The sequence below is a fragment of the Somniosus microcephalus genome, chromosome 4 (assembly GCF_052327205.1).
Source record: "Somniosus microcephalus isolate GS21.2 chromosome 4, FLI_Smic_1.0, whole genome shotgun sequence".
NCBI lineage: Eukaryota > Metazoa > Chordata > Chondrichthyes > Squaliformes > Somniosidae > Somniosus > Somniosus microcephalus.
Window position 1 is genome coordinate 306,050,086 of NC_140990.1, and position 21,592 is coordinate 306,071,677.

Sequence of the window (21,592 nt, forward strand, 5' to 3'; positions counted from 1 at the left end):
AGTTCGATGAGAACAACCAGGAGATCCAGGAGCTAATAAGCTGCAAGCGCAAGGCATTCCTGATCTGGAAACAGCAACACAACTCGAGAGCAAGAAAGCAGCTCTACAGAAGCCTGAAGACCAAGGTCCAACAAAAAACTCGCGACCTAAAGAACAGATGGTGGGTGGAGAAATCGCAGGAGATCCAGCAGCTAGCCGACAACCACGACATGCGTGGATTCTTTAGCGCAGTCAAGACCATCTACGGCCCAAGCACCCAAGGTCCTACCCCACTGCTGGCCAAGAACGGAGTGGTACTCATCAAGGACAGAGAATCAGTGCCCGCTGGAAGGTGCACTTCGAAACTAGTAATAAAATTTGGCTCATTTGTATGGTTTTTTTTTTTTTTTTTTTTTTTAATTGGGAGGACCTAGAATGCTCATTACATTATATTACAATAATACAATGGCCCAGAAATTCGGGTCTCCATGGGTGAGTACACACGGGGTACTCACCCGTAAGCCCAATGGAAGTGCCGGTTTCGTGCATGCACTGCGCATGCGCGGGAAACCAGCACTTCCGTTCCCCTGAAAGAAGGGGTTAAGAGGTGGAACGCATGCGCACGAAAGGCAGCGCGTGCGCATTGAACTTACCTTCCCAAAAAAACCTGTAAAAAGAGAAGTCTCCAGAAGTTAAGACATGTAAAAAGCAGTCGCAAGGCCTGCTTTTTATAAGGTAAGTGGTGAATTAATTAAAATTAAAACATTTTTTCCACAGGTTTATTATTTTTAAATACTTTAAAGAAAGGTAAGTTTATTTTTAGCCCCGCTAGAAAATTATTTTCAAAAATGTAAATTATTGTTTAAAATAGTTATTTCATGTAATTTATAGTTTATTTTAAAAATGTGATTTTTAAAAAATTTATTTGAAGATTTAGTGATGTTTTGGGGCTTATAGTATTTATAGGTTTGACAGGTCTTCCTGTCAAACTTATGAATGAAGCATTCCCTGCTACCATTGGCTCTCCGTGGCCCACGTGATCCCAGGGGACGCATCGAATTAACTGCGCCCCTGGGATACGCAAGCACTGCGCGCCGGCAGTTGGAGGAGGCCCAGGATCGCAATTCCACGGGGGCCCACAGCTCAACGGCCAGCGCGCTAGGTAAGTGCAGGTTGGAGGCTTGCACCCGCGGGAAGCCTCCGACCCGAATTTCTGGTCCATTATTACACTTTGTTTACATCAGCCCTCCAAAGCACACAAAAATGGATTTCAACTGTATCGGACAATTTAATCTTTCAGGTATATGAGAATTCCCATTATCAAAGGCTACATATTCCCTGGTACTTCAAATACTGACAATACAGATGTATTTCTAATGTTCATAAGGAATCTATTCATAATGTTTTTACTGAAGGGCTAGCTAGAGGCTCATATCTACTGTAGTTGCTATGTGAGTGGCCTTGTAAGAAAAACAGTTACCTGGATATTTTGATTCCATTCTTGTGCGAATGTCCCATCAGGAAACTCTTCTGGTAAACTCAGTTGTTGTTGGAACATGTCCACATACGGTTGGAAGCCAAATGCGTTCAGCAAATTAATCTGCCTGTGGGAAAATCTGGACTTCACCCTCTTCTCTAGCAGTTCCAAGACATCCTAAAGTTTCAACAGAAATGGTGTCAAGTGAACGACCTGGTCAAACACCACAAGACTCATCAGCTGGTTTACTACATTTCTTCAAAAGTAGTTAAGAGACTTTGGCCTAGAAATTCAGTGGTGTTAGCGCCCACTTAGCGCCTAAAGAGGTCTTTAGCGCCGGCGCTGTTGGTAGCCTGGAATTCAGTGTAGCGCAAATGGTGGCGTTACCCGGTAGCGCTGCGCCGGCACCGATGACGTCATCGGTGTGCGCAGCGCCCCGGTTCCAACGCGATGCCGGCCCGACGCCCAAATTCAGTTGCCGCCGCCTCTCCTGTAGCGGGCGCAAAGAGCGTTTGTAAAACGGGGCCTTGCAGCTCCGAGAGGCCGGGGCGTAAAGGTGGAGGTGCGGCCGGCCGCTTTCCCGGCGGCAGCTTGGCCGCTCCTTCCTCCCCGGACTCCCACACCACCCCCCCCCGCGGCATTGGTCTCTGACCCCCGCGAGCCCGGCACTTCTCCGTGGTGCCGGGCTCATTTGCCGGGGGAATCCAGCGGCGATCTCACGGCTGCAGGCAGCTCCTCCTAGAGAAGGAGGAGGCCTGCAGTACCCCAGCCTGCCGCACCGCATCGGGTGGCGCTGCGGCAGCTGGACGCCTGAAATTGACTTTCAGCGCCCCAAGCGGAGGCGGCCAAACCCTGCAATAGCGCCCGCCTCCGTCTTGGGGCGCTGCAACTGAATTTCAGGCGGGCGCTACGGGAATCCGGGCGTGCGCTAACTTTCGGGCGCTAAAGACCTGGCGCGGCGATAGCGAATTTCTAGGCCTTTATATTTTGCTTAGTAAATTAACCCTCACCTGGGTTATAATCAAAGAAAATTTATTTTTAAACAATTAAATTTTTTTAATTAAATTCGGTTTGGAAAAAACCTTACTCCTTCAGTGACACTGCACAATCTATATAGGTGTCTGATTAGTTGTGAAACTTCACCCATTGGGCCACATATAAATTTAACCAAAATTTAGAAAGAAGTGGAATTCATATTTGAAAATTCTGACTTAAATTGAAACTTTTAAAGGGAGGTCAATTTACAAGACCTGTAAAAAATCTGACATCTAGTCTTGAATGAGCTGCAATTTCCTCCAGTTGAAACACTGGGAATACTGAATCCAGCATCTTCTGTCCCTGCCATATGCTCTGTACCCTCGCCACTGATTGCATCCCCCTCCTCGGCCATCGTCTCCGCTTGAACCAGACTGTTTGGAACCTCTGTCCTTTTTAACCCTGAGCTGAGCTTCCAACCTCCTATCCCTCCATCACAAAGTCTGCAAAGCTCAGTAACTAGCTAAGTTGTACAAATGGGGAATTGGGAGGGGGAGGGGGGGCATTTTCTTCAGATTAAATCCGCATGAAAAGGACAACTCTTCAATGTCTTAGCAAGATGCTGATCTTACAACAAAAGGACAGCCAACAAGCTAGAATGGCCGATGACCTCTGTCCTATGAATGATCAGGCCACAAGATGATATTGCTGATTGTGAAACCTGGAACTTGGACCAAAAAGACTTGACAGTGGACATCTTTTTGCCTCTGAAGTGGATGTTATAAACTGTAATTAGAGCCTGCTGGCCACTCATCCACCAAACAGTGTCTTAAGGTAACTGGAAGGAGAACTGCTAGACAAAAACAGAGGTCCTTGAATCAGTCAAGAGCTGTTATGAAGACAGATTACAATGCAGCATATCATAAGGCTAAGAGGTCATTACGGAGTTGATGCGTGACCAGTAGATGGTGATAATGCTCACACGTGAAGAATGACCATTTAGGTACCAATTGTAACTGTTCCCTAGCAAGGACGCTAATTCAAGGAGGGAATTGAAGAAAAAAGTCTATCAATTTACATGGTGTAGGAAAAATAAAGAAGAAAACACAAAACAAAAAGAAAATCTGCAGTGTCTAAATGTTATAATCCACTAATCAGATCAGCCATGATCTCATTGAATGGCAGAACAGGCTCGAGGGGCTGAATGGCCTACTCCTGTTTCTAATGGCAAAAGTATCCTAGGGCCTCCTGGTTTCTGCTCCTCAATATCGATATCAGGAATTCAGTGCAATGACAAAGAAATTGAACTTGCAGCTCTCCATCAGTTTCACAACACAGAGAGCAAATAGAAAAGCCGTCATTTTCCTAGTGATCCAACCCTGCAGTCGCAGCCAAATAACTGATTTCTTTCTATACTGCATATTAAAGTGGTTGGGGAAAAGAGAAGGGGAATGAATAGCCCACTACAACTTTAGAGAGAAGTGAACGAATTACATTTGAGTTCTACACTCTAATGCTCAGCAGTAATAGCTTCATTATATAATCCACACACAATGGGAGGTTAAGTATTAGCAAGCCCTGTCAGGGAATGGAAATATTGTTAATCTGAGAATATCTTCAAATAGGAATTCACTGCTGACAAAGTTCACTTCATGAAAATAAACAGGATGGGTGCAGGTGATGTTTATATTCATTATCTATTAGGTGTTTAACTTTATCGACATGACAAAGTCACATATATGGCACTCCTGGGAAAGAGGGCAACAGCAGAAATCAATCGAAAACCACGTGAAAGTATTTTAGTAAAGAAAATTAGATCACTGCTGAAACCCTTCCTTTCAATTTTTGGCCCCACTACAAGTGACATATGCACTTTTCCTTCCCCTTATTCATGGGGCCAATACCATTCTGCAGAAAACAGAACTTTAATCTTCATTTTTACACCTGGCCCAATTTTTCCTATTTTTAAAACAGGTTCCCCAGTGTAATTGTATTGGAACAAATGCTTGGTGGGCCAATATCAATTGGTGTGTAATGCATGAGGATTATCTAACACTATTAACACATATCAGGTTCATAATCAGCTGTCTTTGCAGTAACTGAGCCCAGTTTAACCAGTGAAGTATGCAAGGTTTAAAATGCATGTAGATTAATGAAAAGCTAAACAATAGGAATTAGAAGATTGTCATTTGATCCTATTTAGTTTCAGAACACCAGCTACTGGTTACCTGCTAGGCAGGCAATATGTGCATGGTGCAAAATGCACGAGAATGATCCAACTCTGGGGTATTCAAACTACAGTCCACAATGACTCAATTATCCAGCCCATTAACCTTCAGTTCCCAATACAGCATTTTTCCTTTTTTACTCTTGCATGCTAAAAGATATATTTTCTTCAGATAGCTAGTAACATTGAGTTTGCCAAGAGTAGCCCAGGGTTTGTTACCATTTCACAACATTTTTATCAGATATTCTAGAATCTGATTTGGATGTGGAGTTCAATGCAACTGGCTCAGTGGATCACGGAGAATCCTCTCTAATCAAATATTACCATGGTCTGCCAAATCTTATCAAACAATGGCCCTGAATTTGCGGTCGGTAGGACGGCGTGCTCTCAGAGTATTGACCGCAGGTTTGGGATTTCCACATTGCGCTAAATCCCGAACTTGTGATCTGTCAAGTTCCAACTCATTTCACATAGGTTACATAATAATCTTCATGCACATTTTACCTACCCATTGAAATCAGCGTGCTGGCGAAAAGTTGGGCTAACAGGTGCAGGAGCCTGTTTGCACAGTATAAGGAGAGTGGGGGAGGAGGAGGAGGAGGAAATGATGAGAAAATTGTATAGGTATTAATTATCTTGAAATTAAATTAACAATGCCTTCTCAGTTTACCTTGCCTCTTTTGTCAAAACCCACTCATATAAGCATTGAGATGCAATGCTGACTCTGAATGATCTTACCCTCAGCAAGTTCGCTCATCATTCCTTTCGCCTTTTATCGAATTTTTTTGAAACCGACACATTTTCCATTATATGAATACTGTACGTTATTTGAAATATTAAATCGGTATATAAAATTATATGAATCCAACATGGTATAAGTCTGTCACTGTTCACATAGCTTTATTTTAACAATCCTTTTAGTTTCCAGTTTCGTTTCACTTTTGTTTTCGGTAAGTTAAATATTTAAATACCAATAACATCCTCTTTATAGTGGGTCTTTACAAGTGAATGCTACACAAAAAAACTGGAAACATCTACAACCAAACAATAGCAATCTCCTCCGTTTCCTGATTGGTAAGAGTCAGGAAGTGAAAGGAGCACCACCCCACGTGATCCCAGGTACCCTCACGCACAACGGTGCGCTCCTGGGATCCGTGGGCCATTACGCTGCGCACAACTCCGCAGCGAAACAATGCAAGTTCTCGAAGGGGGGTTCGCACCAGGTAAACGTAATTTCCTACGGATGTTTGCGACTACTCCTTAGCTACGCCGCCGACCGCAAATTCAGGGCCAATATTTTCATGTCCAAGTATACCGACAACTCTTGTTAAAAGCTCAGAGATTATGCTCAGACAGATGCAGAAAGCAGTCACTAGTGCTTGATTCTTCCCTCTTGAACCCTGCTTGGCCCAAGCTGAAGAAACCATTAGGAACAGAGTTCATCTGGGTCCTTAAAGATGAGAAATAACGGAGAAGTAAGATGCCGTGCATGGTGATGACTCTCGCTGGCAGCTACTGCCTAGGCCAGCTGATAGGCCAGCAATTAGTGGAGTCAGTATTTTGTTCAATGTTTAATTTGTCTTTTTAAATTCTGAAAGCTGTCGGATTGAAAAAAAAGATACGACCTTTGGCAAGCGACCCTTGTCCAATGTGCCAATTCAAGATGTTTAAAAAGTTAAAACAAATATTAAGTACAATTTTAGCATGGAAGCAGCGAGGGTAAAATAATCCAACAGAGATACAAGAGCAAGATGTTCTAACAGCCTACAGCAAAGAATAACAATGGGAGCAAAAAGAATGAGTGGAGCCAATGAACAGAAATAAGACAAGCAAGCAAAAAAAGATGAGCAGACAGGAACAAAGTTCAGTGTTCACCATGAGGCCAACAGCGCTCACCGTTATTTACGTTGAAATCTGACAGCAACTTCCAGTGACTGCACATGCGCAGTTAAATGTGGAATGTTGTTGTCAGAGATGCCCTGCTCCTCTAAAAGCTGCGCAATAATGGTATCTAGCCGAGAGACTTGCCATTCAAATAAATTGAATGGCATGAAGTTGCTATATTTACCTCAGAGATAGGAACTAAACTCGCCAGAAAAGTTAGGGCTTGTCCATGCCAGTGCAAGTACACTTTCAACCATGCGATAAGTCTTAATTACTGCCAAACAACCACTCTGGCAATGAAAACTAACTTTTACAAGTGTGGAGTCTCATTCCTTCAGATTTTAGTTATTGCTGAAGATTTAAAAAAATGTAAATTTCAAAAGAAGTCTTCCATTTGCTTTCCGTCTCTCATCTCCCTCTCTCCATCCAATCTTTCTTTCCCTCTCTATCTCACTTTCTGTACCTGTTTTGACATTGAATTCAATATTCTAACTGACACTTCCTGTTTCTGACTCTGCGCTGCTCATTAACAATTCTTCAATCTGATTGGTTAAGGAGACGCACAGTTGCTTGTCCTGTTCACACAGATCCCCTGTAGAGGGTGCTGCGCTTTTTTGGTTCTAATTTGCAGTTAAGTTCCAGTGGAAAATCCCATAGAAAGTATGAGCAAGTGTATGACGCCGTTCGTTCACTGCTGAGAAACAAAATGTGGCCCAAGGATTAGGATTAGATATGTGAATTTAATTGCACTTTGAATTTGGCACCCCAACACCACACTCTTACCTTCTGGTCTTAAGGACCCAGAGGATTTCAGTTCCTAATTGGGTCTGCAGCAGTACGAGAAGGTGATGGTAAAGAAAGTAACAAGTGCTATGTTTAGTTTGGGAATGCAGTGCTTTCACCTTTAGTTTTTAAAGAGCGGATTATGCTTTTTTAAAAATATATATTTTAAAAAACAATTTTTTTGGTAAACATTCTTTTGTGCACTTACCAGTCGACAAGTCAGACCCACTATAGCTACAGGTGTCTGGGCTGACTGAGCAATGTCAAGGAGGTTATAAAGCAAGGTCTGATTCTTGTGATGAGCAAAGAGGTCAAACTCATCCAATATAAAAAGCACTGGCCTGCTGCTGCTGCGGTTTCCTAGAAATACAAATGTAAAAAAAGTTAATTTTTAAAGCAATTCTATTTTCTCAATTCTACTCCACCCCCATTTATTTTCATAAAGCTTTCACTCCCGTTTCTCCATCATCCTTTCTTTGACTGAATGCCATCATCTGTGTTTAAGTCAGGCCACTTAATGAAGGAACAGCAATATTACCACCTAGAAGGAAAAGGTCAGTAGGCGCATGGGAACACCATCGCCTCCAAATCACAGACCATTCTGACTTGGACATCGATCACTGTTCCTTCATTGTCACTGGATCAAAATCCTGGAACTCCCTACCTAACAGCACTGTGGGAGCACCTTCACCACACATACTGCAGCGGTTCAAGATGGTGGCAGCTCACCACCACCTTCACAAGGGCAGCTAGGGGTGGGCAAATAAATAAATGCTGGCCTTGGTAGAGACGCCCACATCCCAAGAATGAATTTTAAAAATATATACATGCAATGCAAAACTGTAAAGCCTTTGCTTTTGGCTGGCAAGCTGAAGAAAATTCAGTCAGGTTCAGAGTCTGTTCACAAACCATAAAAACCTGGGTGATGTTGCTGCTAATATTTTGGTGAAACAAAAAAAAAAAAAAAAAAAAAATCACAACAGCGATCATCTGGCTAAAAGATTTTGGCAGGCAATATATCCAAGAATGCTGATACTTGCGAGAAGGTTTGGTGTATCAATTATATCTGTTTATAGGCAAAGTAGAGTTGATGGGCCTATACACAGAACCTGCTACTAAGCGTCATCAACATTCAGATATTTGAAACCTGTTTGCACTCACTTGAATTGGAAATGATCCAAGGCTTTAAAAAAGGTACAAGGCCCAACCGTGATGTTGCCTTTTAGTTCACAGTTGATTTTGTAAACCAAAGGCTTTCCATTGATATTACAACAAGAAAGCGAGAGCTAGCTACCCATCGCAGCCCTCAGCTGGCGGGGGGCTCACTTTGCAACACAGTTCAAATATATTTTAACAGCAACCAAAATAGTTAGAAAAAAAGCCAGCTTTTGTCTGCCTCAACTCCACTCAAGATGGTCAGGATGTCGGTTGCCGGCTTGAAGAAGCAATTCCATAAAGCCAGTCAGATAGGAGACGCCCCAATGCCACTCTTGCCTGCTGGCACAGCTTGCAGGAGAGCAAGACACTCCTTTAATGGCACTGGACCCAGTAACGGTAGCCACCGGTTATGCATGTGTGTGGGGTGCTGGATAGCTGCGCCCTCCTCGGTCATGCATAATTGCAAATGCAGACACAATTTGCAGCTAAGATTTATTTTTCTTCCAAATTGCAAATAACTTTTTAATTTTTTTTGTAAATTGGGACGGATAGTCCCCCCTACCACGTGATAATTGATATGCAAGGTTGTGTGTTGCTTCTCTCCACCCCCCCGAATCCATTACTGCATTAGTTGAATAAACATTGCCCAAACTGAGTGATTACAACCTCGGAGGCTGGTGGTGCGCAGTCCTCAGACTAGGCCTTTCTGGCTGCTTTCCATTTCACCAGGGGGGGGGGAAAAAAAAAAAAAAAAAGAGGTTTCTGCTGCTCCTCGGGGCTGGTGTCACATTGCATGAAAATGCCCCAGTTCTCTTCGGAATTCCTCGTGTGTGCATTGTACCGCAGACAATAATAAACCTTCAAAAGTGCTGTAAGCAGGTTGACAAATAAATCTTAAGCTTGCAGGAAGGGGTCGAAACATTGTCATTTGAATGAGGTTGATGGAGCAATTCAAAATCCTGAAATTGTCAGTAAATACTCCACATTGATGTACTGTATCGCTTTGGCAGTTATATTGATAACTTAGTCATCAATAATCAAAACACGACTAGCCTTATGCAACATTACTAGTGATGATTTAAGAAAAACTGTGGAGTGGGTGGAGGATTTTTTTGAAACGGTGAAGAATAATTTAAGGAGGTTAGTAAAATCAATATAATTCATAAAACATCCCTACCACTGTCAACTACCAGATAGGTGCCAATGTACTATGGTGGCATAATAGACTGATGAACAAGGTCAGAAAATGCAGAGTTGGGGAGAAGTAGCAGAATTGATTACTGGCTGGCTTCAGGGCAGAAAGCAGAGAGTAGGAGTAAAGGGTAACTATTCACAGTGGCAGAAGGTGGGTAATCGTGTTCCACAAGGATCAGTGCTGGGACCACTGTTGTTCACAATTTATATTAACGATTTGGACTTTGGAATCAAAAACACAATTTCTAAATTTGCAGATGACACCAAAATTGGGGTGTGGCAAACAGTGAGGATGATACCAATCGACTGCAACAGGACATAGAAAGACTAGCAGAATGGACAGACAAGTGGACAAGATGGAATTTAATACAGAGAAGTGTGAGGTGATGCATTTTAGCAGAAGGAACAGAGAGAGGCAATATACACTTAATATACACACAATATACACTTCCTTTCCGATGTCAAGGATCAGAAGCTTCATCAACTCTTGGACACCAACGCCCCTCCGGAACCTTCTTCCCCTTCACTTTCCTCTGACCCCCCTTCTCCCAATCTCACCCCCTGCCGCGTTTTCACTATCCCCTCTGACCTTCCACTCTCTGACCCTGAACGATCAGTCCTCAGCAAAGGCCTGAGCTTCATCCCCTTACGCCCCCACCTCAATGAATTGCGAGCTCGGCACGATGTTGAGCTCTTTTTCCCGCCGCCTTCGTCTCCGTGCCCACTTCTCTGGCCAGGAGTCTTCGCCCCGCACAACTGACCCTTTCTCCCGCTTGCAGAATTCCCGTTCTACCTGGGCCCCTCCCCCTGGCCTCTTACCCTCTCTAGATCTTTTCATCGCTAACTGCCGCCGTGACATCGGCAGTCTCCATTTCTCTGCTCTCCCCTCACTCACTCCAACCTACCTCCCTCTGAACTTGCAGCACTCCATTCTCTTAGATCCAATCCTGACATTGTCATTAAACCCACTGACAAGGGTGGTGCTGTTGTTGCTTGGCGTACTGACCTCTACCTAGCGGAAGCTGAACGCCAACTCTCCGACACCTCCTCCTACCTCCACCTGGACCATGACCCCACTACCGAACATCAAACCACCGTTTCCAAGACTGTCACTGACCTCATCTCCTCTGGAGATCTTGCCCCCGCTGCCACCAACCTCATAGTTCCCCAACCCCGCACAGCCCGCTTCTACCTCCTTCCCAAGATCCACAAACAGGACTGCCCTGGTAGACCCATCGTTTCAGCCTGTTCTTGCCCCACGGAACTTATCTCTTCCTATCCTGACTATCTTTTCTCCCCTTGTCCAGTCTCTTCCCACCTACATCCGCGACTCTTCGGACGCCCTCCGCCACTTTAACAGTTTCCAGTTTCCTGGCCCCAACCGCTTCCTTTTCACCATGGACGTACAATCACTCTACACCTCCATCCCCCACCCGGATGGCCTGAGGGCGCTCCGCTTCTTCCTTGAACTGAGGCCCGACCAGTCCCCATCCACCACCACCCTCCTCCGCCTGGCTGAACTTGTTCTCACATTGAACAGCTTCTCCTTTAACTCCACTCATTTCCTCCAAATCAAAGGTGTTGCCATGGGTGCCCGCATGGGTCCTAGCTATGCCTGCCTTTTCGTGGGCTATGTAGAACAATCTTTGTTCCAGTCCTACTCGGGTCCCCTCCCTCACTCCGATACATTGATGACTGTATTGGTGCCGTTTCCTGCTCTCGCCCCGAACTTGACAATTTCATTCACTTTGCCTCCAATTTCCACCCTTCCCTCACCTTCACATGGTCCATCTCCGACTCTTCCCTTCCCTTCCTCGACTTCTCCGTCTCCATCTCTGGGGATAGGTTATCGACCAATATTTACTACAAGCCCACTGACTCCCACAGCTACCTGGGCTACACTTCCTCCCACCCCGCTTCCTGTAAGGACTCTATTCCATTCTCCCAGTTTCTCCATCTCCGCCGTATCTGCTCAGACGATGCCACCTTCCACACCAGTGCTTCAGACAAGTCTTCCTTTTTCCGCAACCGAGGATTCCCCTCTACCGTGGTTGACACTGCCCTCGACCATGTCAGTTCCATCTCCCGCACTGCTGCCCTCACCCCTGCCCCTCCCTCCCGGAACCACGATAGGGTTCCCCTTGTCCTCACCTTTCACCCCACCAGCCTCCACATTCAACGGATCATCCTCCGGCATTTCCGCTACCTCCAAAGTGATCCCACCACCAAACGTATCTTCCCCTCCCCTCCCCTTTCAGCATTCCGTAGGGACCGCTCCCTCCGAGACACCCTAGTCCACTCCTCTATCACCCCAAACAGCCCTTCCCCTTCGCCCGGCACCTTCCCGTGCAAGCGGAGGAGATGTAACACCTGCCCCTATACCTCCCCCCTTCCCACTGTCCAGGGCCCCAAACACCCCTTCCAGGTGAAACAGCGATTTACTTGTACTTCTCGCAATCTAGTATACTGTATTCGCTGCTCACGATGCGGTCTCCTCTACATTGGGGAGACCAAACGCAGATTGGGTGATCGCTTTGCGGAACACCTCCGTTCAGTCCGTAAGGGTGACCCCGAGCTTCCGGTCGCCTGTCATTTTAATTCACCGCTCCATTCCCACTCGGACCTCACCGTCCTTGGCCTCTTGTATTGTTCCACGGAAGCTCAACGTAAACTCGAGGAACAGCACCTCATCTTCCGATTAGGCACTCTGCAGCCTTCCGGACTCAATATCGAGTTCAACAATTCCAGATCATAACCTCAGCCCCTATTACACATTTTTTCTTGTAATTTTTCCACTCCTTTCCCCCCCCACCCCTTTCCTTTTGTTTCTCTCTCACACCTGGCAGCTAGCTCTTGCCCTGCCAGTACACTTTACACCTAATCTCAGCCTATTACCATCTCGTCTAGCTCTTTTGTTTCTTTCACTTCTTTTGTCCGATTGCAGCCCTGCCTTCGATCTAATTTCTTTTCTTTCCAGTTTTGAAGAAGGGTTCGACCCGAAACGTCAACTCAAATTTCTCTCCACGGATGTTGCCTGACCTGCTGAGTTTTTCCAGCATTTTCTGTTGTTATTTCAGATTTCCAACATCTGCAGTATTTTGCTATTGTACACTTAATGGCACAGTTTTAAAGAGTGTGCAGGGACAGAAGGACCTGGGAGTTAAAGTGCATAGGTCCCTGAAGGTGGCAGGACATATTGAGGGAGTGGTTATCAAAGCATATGGGATCTTGGGCTTCATAAATAGAGGTATTGAGTACAAAAGTTGAGAAGTTATGCGGAACCTTTATAAAGTGCTGGTTAGGCCACAACTGGAGGATTGCGTCCAATTCTGGACACCACACTTTAGGAAGGATGTGAAGGCCCTTGAGAGGGTGCAGAGGAGATTTAATAGAATGGTTCCGGGGATGGGGGATATTAGCTACAAGGACAGGTTGGAGAAGCTGGATTTGTTTTCATTAGAGCAAAGGAGGTTATGGGGTGATTTGATAGAGGTGTACAAGATTATGACGGGTTTGGATAGGCTGGACGGGGAAAGGCTGTTCCTACTAGTTGATGGTACAAGGACTAGGGGACACAGATTTAAGGTTTTGGGCAAGAGATACAGGAGGGATGTGAGGAAAAACTTTTTACACAGCGAGTGGTGATGACCTGGAACTCGCTGCCGACGGAAGTGGTGGAAGCGGAGACACTCAATGTTTTGAAGGGGAGACTGAATAGGCATTTGAGGGAAATAAACTTGCAGGGATAGAGCGGGGGAATGGGACTGACTGGATTGCTCCACAGAGAGCCGGCATGGACTCAATGGGCTGAATGGCCTCCTTCTGTGCCGTTATGACTCTATGACTGCAACAAATTACAGGAGGACATTAATAAACTTGCAGAATGGGCATTTAATTGGCAAATGAAGTTCAACACAGATAAATGTGAGGTACAGGAAACTTTTTTTTATCCGGCACAGACGGGACCGACGTGGTGCCGGTTCATCAAAAATTCCGGATAACTGAAAGCTATAGTAAAAGATAAGGAGCCGAGAGCTCCGTATAAAGCAACAAACCCTGTTGCTTAGCAACAAGTGCAGAACAATGGCCACAGGTTCCAAGTGTCTCTGTAGCTTAGCAGCAGCTGCAGCCACGCCCTTGCACAGCAACAGATGGAGGAAGGCAAGTACAATATGAAGTAAAACTTACCTGAACCTACTCCTGAATTTTGCCGGTTAACCGAGATTTCCGGTTATTTAGGTGCCGGTAAATCGAAAGTTTCCTGTATTACATTTCGGTAGGAAGAATAAGGTCACTTATCACTTCAAGGGTGCAAGGCTAGCTGGGGTAGAGGAACGAAGGGATCTAGGAGTACAAATACACAAAACACTAAAAGTTGTGACACAGGCTAGCAAGGCCATAAAAAAGCAAACCAAGCACTAGGGTTTATTTCTAGAGGGATAGAATTGAAAAATAGGGAAGTTATGCTAAACTTGTATTGAACTTTGGTTAGACCAGGAGTACTGTGTACAATTCTGGTCACCATATTATAAAAAGGATATAGAGGCACTGGAGAGGGTGCAGAGAAGGTTTACAAGGATGATACCAGAAATGCAAGGGTATACATATCAGGAAAGGATGAACAGGCTGGGTCTCTTTTCTCTTGAAAAAAGGCTGAGGGGAGGTCTTCAAAATTATGAATGGTCTTGATAAGAGTGGATACAGAGAGAATGTTTCCACTTGTGGGGAAGAGCATAACTAGAGGCCATTAATATAAGATAGTCACCAAGAAATCCAATAGAGAATTCAGAAGAAATTTCTTTACCCAAAGAGTGGCGAGAATGTGGAAGTCGCTACCACAGGGAGTGGTTGAAGCGAATAGTATAGATGCATTTAAGGTGAGGCTAGACAAGCATCTGAGGGAAAAAGGAATAGAGGGTTATGCTGATAGGTTTAGATGAGGAAAGACAGGAGGAGGCTCGTGTGGAGCATAAACATCAGCATGGACTGGTTGGGCCGAATGGTCTGTTTCTGTGCTGTATATCCTATGTAATAATGTGTAGGATCCAAGTGGCTGGGTGGTCCTAGCAACTCCTATTTGGCAAGGACCTAATGGCAGCTGCCTGTAGTTCAACAGACACAACGAGAGGAAATATGGGAATCCCGATTCATAGGGCAAAGCTGACTGGGATACCACCTCAGTGATTCAAAATGTTTTTTAAATTGAGAAACCAAAGTAAAAAGCCATATCGCAAGACACCAACATTGAAAAGAAGAAAATGTCTATGTAAACCTGTAAATTAATTAGCTGATGCCAGGTTACTTTATTTTTTAAATATTTTATTTTGAAGATTGTATGAAGAAGATGATTGATGGAAGCAAGGAGGAATGTTAGAATGGCCAGAAGAATTAACTACTTTTTTCAAATAATTGAGTGGAATCTGTAATGTCCATCAAAACAAGCAGACGGGGCTTCAGTTTAAAATCTCATTTGAAGGATGGTACCTCCAACCTAGCAGTAATCACCCAGTGCTCCACTGACTAGATCCTGTGCTCAAGTCTACGAGTAGGGTGGACACAATCTTCTGACTCATAGGACAAGAGTGCTACCAACTGAACCAAAACAGACATGTAATGGAAAAGGGCTGCCACTACAGCAATGAGAGGAATCTAGATAGCCATTAACACAAATAGTTAACACCCAATACAGGAGTGATGGCCAAAGCCCAGTTCTCTCAGGCTTCCCTTCAGGAAAGCACATTCAGCCCCATCAAAAGATTGCACCCATGTGGGACCCAGACTCTCAAACAATGGATAAGCCCAAGGAACTGCCTTTTTACTGATTATTCTTTTCAGGTCTTCGTGCATTAAATAAAGCCAGTTTGGTTGCACGAAACCACTTCAGAAATTATATCCACAGGCCAGTATCCAGTACTTATTTTGATCACTGTCCACTGCTCCCTGTGATTCGCTCACTGGATTTTTGATATAAAACATTCTTGCTGTTCGGCTGGCAAGGGAAGGAGTCAATTTTATGAAGCAGGAGCAAATTTACTGCTAGAGAGAAAAAAACCTTTCACTGTCTCGAGGAGAATCTATGCTTTGTGTTTCTGACAGATGGAACCATATTGCATTAGGTAGTTTTAACTGGTGCTTGGACTTCGTCCATGATTTTGAAAGGACACCACCATTCCAATCTACACAAGCCAAGGCAATAAGGACATCAATACTTAGTACACTCACTAACTAATCCTCAAAATTAATCGCCAAGTTTAATTCTGAAGATTGTTCCAATTTGAGTTTTCTTGTGTATTTTTAAAGCTACATTTTGCTTTTCTCCCTTTCATTTAAAAAAGATCAACTCCTTTTTCTAAATTATCTTTTATTTCCTCTCCCGAATGTTTAGGGATCAGATTAGGATTAATTGAAATCAACCTTCCAACGTGTTCTTCATATTTTCAACATTCAATCATTGGAATACGTCATAGGAAACACCTCCAATTTGCAGGAGCAATGTCAAAAATATTCCAATGTAAACATGGCACTGGCTTCCATGGAGACCACCCAGAAACCCACACCAGTCATCAAAGAAACACTGCCCCACAAGATCCAGGACAGATTTCAGGCAGGGCCCACTCAGCTATGCAGATCTTACTAAAAAAAAACCTCTACTGAAGAGGCCCAGGGGTGGTTGCAAAAATAGATAATATTGCAAGATTATCTGCATCTTCAAATCCAAAGGCAAGGAGTAAAATAGATCCATTCCATCCATACAGGACACCTTGCAATCCATCTTAGAGGTAAAGAACTAACAATCTAACTTTGGATGAAGCCCACAGGTTTCTTGACCTTGCACTCACAAATTCAAAGCATCTGATAGCATTTGTAATACGAGTCTACAGCTACAAGCAAAAGCAAAATAAATTGCTTGGCCTATCCTAAAGTCAAGGGGCAGCTGTCCTTCCAGGGCCACTAGATTTCAATTTTTGCTATTTTTTTTGTTCATGCTTGGTTTACCCAATTTACTCCATGTTAAACATGTATATAACCTTGGTTAGACCACAGTTAGAAACATAGAAACTAGGAGCAGGAGTAGGCCATTCGGCCCTTCGAGCCTGCTCCGCCATTCAACGAGATCATGGCTGATCATCCAAACCCTAGCACCCGGTCCCTACACCGACAGCCATCCCACCCAAGCCCTATCCCCGTAACCCCACATATTTAATCCCCCCTAACACTAAGGGCCAATTTTTATCATGGCCAATCAACCTAACCCGCACATCTTTTGAAGTACTGTGCACAGTTCTGGCCTCCATATTATAAAAAGGGATATAGAGGCACTGGAGAAGGTGCAAAAAAGATTTACAAGGATGATGCCAAAACTGAGGGGTTATAACTATCAGGAAAGATTGAACAGACTAGGGCTCTTTATTCTAGAAAAGTGAAGGGTGAGGGGGTGACCCGATAAAGGTCTTTAAAATTATGAATGGGTTTGATAGGGTTAACGTAGAGATGTTTCCACTTGTGTGTGTGGTGGGGTGGGGTGCAGTCCAAAATTAGGGGCCACAAATATAAGACAGTAATTAATGAATTTAATAAAGAATTCAGGAGAAACTTCTTTACTCAGAGTGGTTAGAATGTGGAACTTGCTACCACATGGAGTAGTTGCGGCAAATCGCATAGATGCCTTTAAGTAGAAGCTAGATAAGTACATGAAGGAGAAAGGAATAGAACGACATGCAGAATGGATTAGATGAAGTAGAGTGGGAGGTGGTTTGTGTGGAGCATAAACACCGGCCCAGACCAGTTGGGCCAAATGGCCTGTTTCTGCACTGTAAATTCTATCTAAGGAGACCCCAAACCCAAAAAGACCTAGAATCTCAGGGGAAAAAGCTTTGCACAATGTTGAAAGGTTTTGATACAGGCCAAAGGAGTACTAACCAGATGCTTGCCTATAGAAAAATAACAATGTACAGGACAGGAAAAGACCATCATGGCCTACTGGGCCTGTGTCTAGGAAATACATCACACAACAGCAGTCATACCCCTCCATAGTATTTATCCAGTATCAGGTTTATTTATTTATTTATTTATTTATTTTTTAAGGAAAGCTACCTCAAAACACAGATCAAAATCCTATATGGACCACTGTAATCAAGCCAAAACTTTTTTTGTGGAGGTAGAGTTCGATCATCAGCTGGATCTAGTACTATTTGCATATAGCTCATGAATAATTGCTTTATTGGTCTTAAATTAAGCAAGATCATGATCAATGGCAAATCACAGGAGCCAACATGAAATGCTCCTGGCAACAGAGAGAGAAAAGTAATCTACACAAGGCATGAGGGGAACAGAATGATTCAGTAAAATTCATGGGTCCACAGATCAACCTTTTTCTATGACTTTTTCTGACAATAGACCCTTTAAAATCTTGGCTATTTGGTTGCTTACTTTTCCAATAAAAATGGGCATCCCCTGACATTTTCTGTGCTTCCACTTTGTTAAATTTGAGGATTCACTCAGGGTACCAGTTGGGCCGTCACAAAACATTAGACAGTGCCCATTTTTTTTCCAATTTGTCAGACAACTATGTTCACAGTACCACATATAGGTGCGGTACCATTTTTAATGTGTGAAATAAAACAATTTGCAGCTAGCTTTTATATTGCAAGAATATAATTTTTAAATGAGGCCACATTTCCCCCCCCCCCCCACCCCCCACCCCCCAATGCTGTTTTAGGAGTGTTGCACACAAAATTCAGAGAAGGCATGATTCATAGCTTTGTTTTTGTAGTTTATTAGGGTTGAACATTTGGGGCTTTGGATACAATGCAGATAAAATTCAAATACTTCTGGTATCTGATGGGCCAAGCTTGAACTTTGCAGAGCTCAATCAACCAAGAAACATCCAAATCCAAATTCAGATTCCTACGTGAATGCAGACCACCTGAACTCTGGACACTTATTCTAAAGGTTTATTGTGTCTTATTTACAGATTGCCTTTGTTACATACATAACTGAGAAAGCTAAAAAAGAACAATGTAATTTATGTTCAAATAACTTCAAATTAGATTTCCCTGATGGTTTAAGTGTGTGTGGAGCTGAGCCATACACAATAGAAAGATCCTAGTTTGATCCCAGAGATAGCAGACCTCAGCCAGAGCAGCAGTGGGGAGGGGCAGGAGCGGAGGAGAAGAGGGGCGCTACAATTGACATTTTTGTTCTTATGGCAGGGAGGGAAAGCAAAACAGCTGGGCACTTGCTCCAAAGTGACCTTGCTGTAAAATGGGCTTGTGGGGACATTAGAGTAAGGAGCAGGGACTCGCGTTCAGCTGAAATGTCTCAGTCAAATTGTCTACCAATGCCTACCGTGCAAGTTCAAACATGAAGAATGGTCACTTGAATGAATTTCTGGAAGTATAGCAACACCTGCAGAACTGTACTCGGAGCAGTCACTGCTTTCAGACAAGGAAAGCAGAAAACTTGGGGCGGGGGGGAGGGGGGGTGTGGGTGCGATCAGGGGGGGGAAAAGCGAAGCAGCAGAGTGGAAACAAAAACAAAAAACAGATTTGTCAACCTCATTTTGTGTGATTTACAACCATTATTTTAACCAATTACCAAAATGAAAAATCTTTGGTAAAACAATATACAACAAAAATGTTCGTACCTTTTTTCAAAGCCTCAAGAAGAAAAGCAAGATTTTCGGCAAAGCTCCCCTGAAATTACAACATATAAATGTGGTCAGTTGTGTTCTTTTCATAATCATGGATTCTCTGTATATACACACACACAATAGTAAAAAACTAAAATAATCTGTTTACTTCTCACCCTCCAGAAGACAGATATGCTACAACCGTTGGATGTGGTATTTTTGCAATTTAACTAGCTGTAACGGCATCGATTGAGCATTAGCAGGTCTGGCTAGCTTTGTACTATTCTCAAAAAAAAAAGTACTATATGTACTTTCTAAAGTGTTTGGTTGCATTATAGTGTGAACTACATGGAACATAGTAGGCATAATTATAACTGGGACATTATTATTACACATATCCAGGATTCTACACAGTACAGGAAACTCTTTTTTATCCAGTACCAACATGGTGCCAGTTGATCAAAAAGTCCGGATTAGAGAGGTATACTTACTAAGGTACGAGAGCCCCGGTTACACGGCCACAGATCCAGGCGTCCCTGTGGCATGGCAACAAGTGCAGGAACCCCGGTTACACGGCCACTAATATGAAGTAAAACTTACCTGAACCTACTCCTGAATTTTGCCGGTTAAGAGAGATTTCCAGTTATTTCGGTGCCGGTAAAAAGAGTTTCCTGTAGTTATATCAGTTTCAGTGTTTGAAGAGGGAACACACTTTGGGGCTTGTGCATGTCAGTATGCATTTTCTACATATAAAAAGGTGAATTGAGCACATTAAGTTGATCATGGTAGTTACGTTGTGGCTAATTGGATCACAGTACACCAGGAGAAGTACGGCGGATCCATCATTTTGACTTATTTCGTTATCGTATGGCACTCACTTTTATTAAGTTTAGAAGTAGAAACAATTGATTTCAAAATGTAGATCAGGGCTGCCGGTGTTAAAGTTACGAACTTACAGGAGTTCACATCACTGTTCAGTAAACAGGAGCTTGTTTTCAAGACCTTCATTCCAGTTCACAAAACATTACTAGATTTTAATTTTTTTTTTTTTTTTTTACGCAAAAACTTGAACATATTATTGCAAAATGTCACAATTGGAAAAAAAGCATCAATGCTGTATACAATGACTCACAAAAACTTTATCTCCAACAACATTCTCAAGCTGGAGCTGTCTTGTGATTTCTTTCAGTGCAATCCTGTCATCTGTTTGCAATAAACCTAAAACATAACCAAATAAAGTGATCACGATAGTCTTATTTCTTCACCATTTGTACGAACAGGCAAAATTACATCAATTTTAAGCCATTTGGACCCCATTGTTTAGTAACAAAAAGTAAAGTAGAACAGTTTAAGAAAACATTTCTAGTTCAAATCTAAGATTTTAAGGGTGCCAAGAGAAAACTGGAAAGGGTCAGAACAGCAGATGTAAAACAGAATGCCAAAAAATTCTTCCAATACAACTTGATGAGACCACATTAAAACAGTTGAGCACGAGAATCTTCTTAGGCAGTCCCTCGGAACCGAGGATGATTTGCTTCCACATTAAAAATTAGTTCGCAGGTGACTGATGCAGGACCTACAGGGGGGGGGGGATTTTAACTCAGGTGCGGGATGGTGTCATGTTATCCGAATTTCGTGTTTCCCACACGAATCTAAATGGATGTGGGAGATTGATGCAATTTTAACTGAATTGGCCAGTTGATTTCCAACGTGTGGGAAGCCTTTGCAAATGGGTTTTTCATGACTGAAAGTCCCCTCCGATGACGTCATCATTGCTGCTGCATTTAAGGTCCACAGCAAGCCTCGCTTCTTCTGCAGACTGCCAAGCTTCTTGACTGTGCAGTGTGAGGGAGCTGCAGCAAATATGACAAGCGGGAGGGTCAGATCAGCTCCTCGCTTTGACGAGGTGGCACTGCAGGCATTAGTGGATGGGGCTAGGTTCAACAGGGAGGTGCTCTTCCCTTCATCAGGGAGGAAGAGGCCTCCCAATCAGACCAAGGCAGTGTGGATGCAGGTGGCTGAGGAGGTCAACTCCTTGGGAGTCACCCGCAGAACCTGGATTCAGTGCAGGAAAAGATTTCATGACCTTCAGTGCACTGGAAAAGTGAGTATGAATTTCCCATCACCCTCAATCTGATCCCCATTGCCTTTCCTCACCAGCACTCAGCTTTAGCAATCTCTTCCTGCACATCCCACTTGACACTGACATCCATGCACCCTTATCCATTCCCTCTCTCTCTATGCTCACATTCACATAACTATTCGACCATGCAGCCCTCACACT

General features: G+C 43.6%; 1 protein-coding gene across 7 annotated transcripts in view; it reads right to left on the reverse strand.

The window, feature by feature from the left end:
• The window catches only part of orc4 (origin recognition complex, subunit 4), a 127,344-nt gene that overhangs the window by 31,414 nt on the left and 74,338 nt on the right, over positions 1–21,592 (reverse strand). For all 7 annotated transcript variants that reach the window (XM_085986678.1, XM_085986672.1, XM_085986676.1 and 4 more), the window contains 4 exons: positions 20,441–20,526; positions 19,324–19,372; positions 7,534–7,685; positions 1,460–1,633 (listed from right to left, as the gene is read on the reverse strand). In XM_085986678.1, the coding sequence (XP_085842804.1) occupies positions 1,460–1,633; positions 7,534–7,685; positions 19,324–19,372; positions 20,441–20,526 (461 nt within the window). The remainder of the gene's footprint in view (positions 1–1,459; positions 1,634–7,533; positions 7,686–19,323; positions 19,373–20,440; positions 20,527–21,592) is intronic.